At 49.2% G+C, this 1,306-nt stretch overlaps 1 protein-coding gene across 1 annotated transcript; it reads left to right on the forward strand.

Annotated features, from left to right (window-relative positions):
- The first annotated feature begins 255 nt into the window (after window positions 1-255).
- Window positions 256-1,272, forward strand: Pmar_PMAR013863 (hypothetical protein). Its single transcript, XM_002768324.1, has one exon. It carries the CDS (start codon window positions 275-277, stop codon window positions 1,133-1,135), a length of 861 nt encoding a protein of 286 aa, XP_002768370.1. The 5' UTR covers window positions 256-274; the 3' UTR covers window positions 1,136-1,272.
- Window positions 1,273-1,306: the final 34 nt, after the last annotated feature.

Raw genomic sequence — 1,306 nt, forward strand, 5'->3', positions numbered from 1 at the left:
AGCACAACGGATAGTATCAGCACTGCTAATGCTAATTCAGCAGTGCCGCCTGTAAGGGCCCTCTGCAAAGCCAAAGAATACGGATCTCAGCATCCCAAAGTCTTCCGTTTCTCAAAGGGACTTCTTGCACACGTCGATGGAGTTCGGAAGCCGATGCCTCTCCTGCTGGAAGCAACCGGTTTGTGCAGCACGCAGGGATAAGTTGTCCATGCGTGCTCGGCACAGCAGTCACAGCATAGCCGTTGTCCAGGTTCTCTGAGAGAGTTCTCCGAAAATGGATTCTGTCAGTTCCACCAGCTTCAGGAAATTTGTAAAACCAATGAAGGCAGCCAGACTCCTATACTGCGTAGCCCTTGTGGGTTTCCCTTCGGCTCAGTGCCAGCTCTTCCTGAAGCCGAGACGATTCGGCGATATCTCCGAGAAGACTCAATTTCTCACGGTTGAACTGCCAAAGAGTGCGAACGGGCTGCCTCTCGGAAGCTCGGTCCCTTTCGTAACACCTGCGGGCTGCTCCCCTACGCTCAAGCAGACTGCTGATAAGTACTGTGTGAATGGAACTTACGATGCAGCGGATACAATGGAGCTTGCTATGGACTTGAACATCTTCGACGTGGAAATCCCAACAAAGACGGTTGTGCTGGGCATAAAAACCACTTTGAATCAAGGGAATGCGACGGCTTTGACAGCGGTGACTGGTGGCTGTGCTATGTTGTTGAAGCAGACACTAATATTCCTTCTACTAGATGGAGTGGTCACTATGTGTACGTCAGGGGGCGGCAAAGGCAAATACGATCCCAAACTACCAGGATATGTGTCTGATATCACTTTGAGCGGGCAGCTCAAACTGACCTCTCGTATCAAAACGATCACCGACTACAACTATTCATTGCCAGGATATGTCCATGCTGGTGACCTTTTCAATATGGGTATGAATGCGTCCATGTTCAACAGCAGTGGGAAGCCGAAAGGGGTTGGCATCAATTCGACTTTCACGGTCATGTTGCACAACATAGGAAGTTCTCTGTTCGACTGGCGTATCTTCGTCGGACTCCACATAGACACCTGGGTCTATCCGCTTCCAGTAGTTCATGTCGATGCGGCCATTGTTGACAGTGTCATACATCTCAAAACATAGTTATATTGCAGCACTTTGTCAAGGTCAATGGCAATTTCGAGTGTGATGGTGAATGTGGCTTCAACCCATCATCCCGCGCCAGCCTTGAGCTGCGTAGTTCGATTTCTGCATTGTAAGACCTGTTGTTATTTTAGTTTTTGAGGATAGCAGAAAACGCTTTCGTAAAGAGCG

This window comes from Perkinsus marinus, assembly GCF_000006405.1.
Source record: "Perkinsus marinus ATCC 50983 genomic scaffold scf_1104296968684, whole genome shotgun sequence".
Classification (NCBI taxonomy): domain Eukaryota; phylum Perkinsozoa; order Perkinsida; family Perkinsidae; genus Perkinsus; species Perkinsus marinus.

Excerpts from the sequence above, each read along its gene's own strand:
- Pmar_PMAR013863 (XM_002768324.1), top strand. The coding sequence starts at position 275 with ATGGATTCTGTCAGTTCCACCAGCTTCAGGAAATTTGTAAAACCAATG.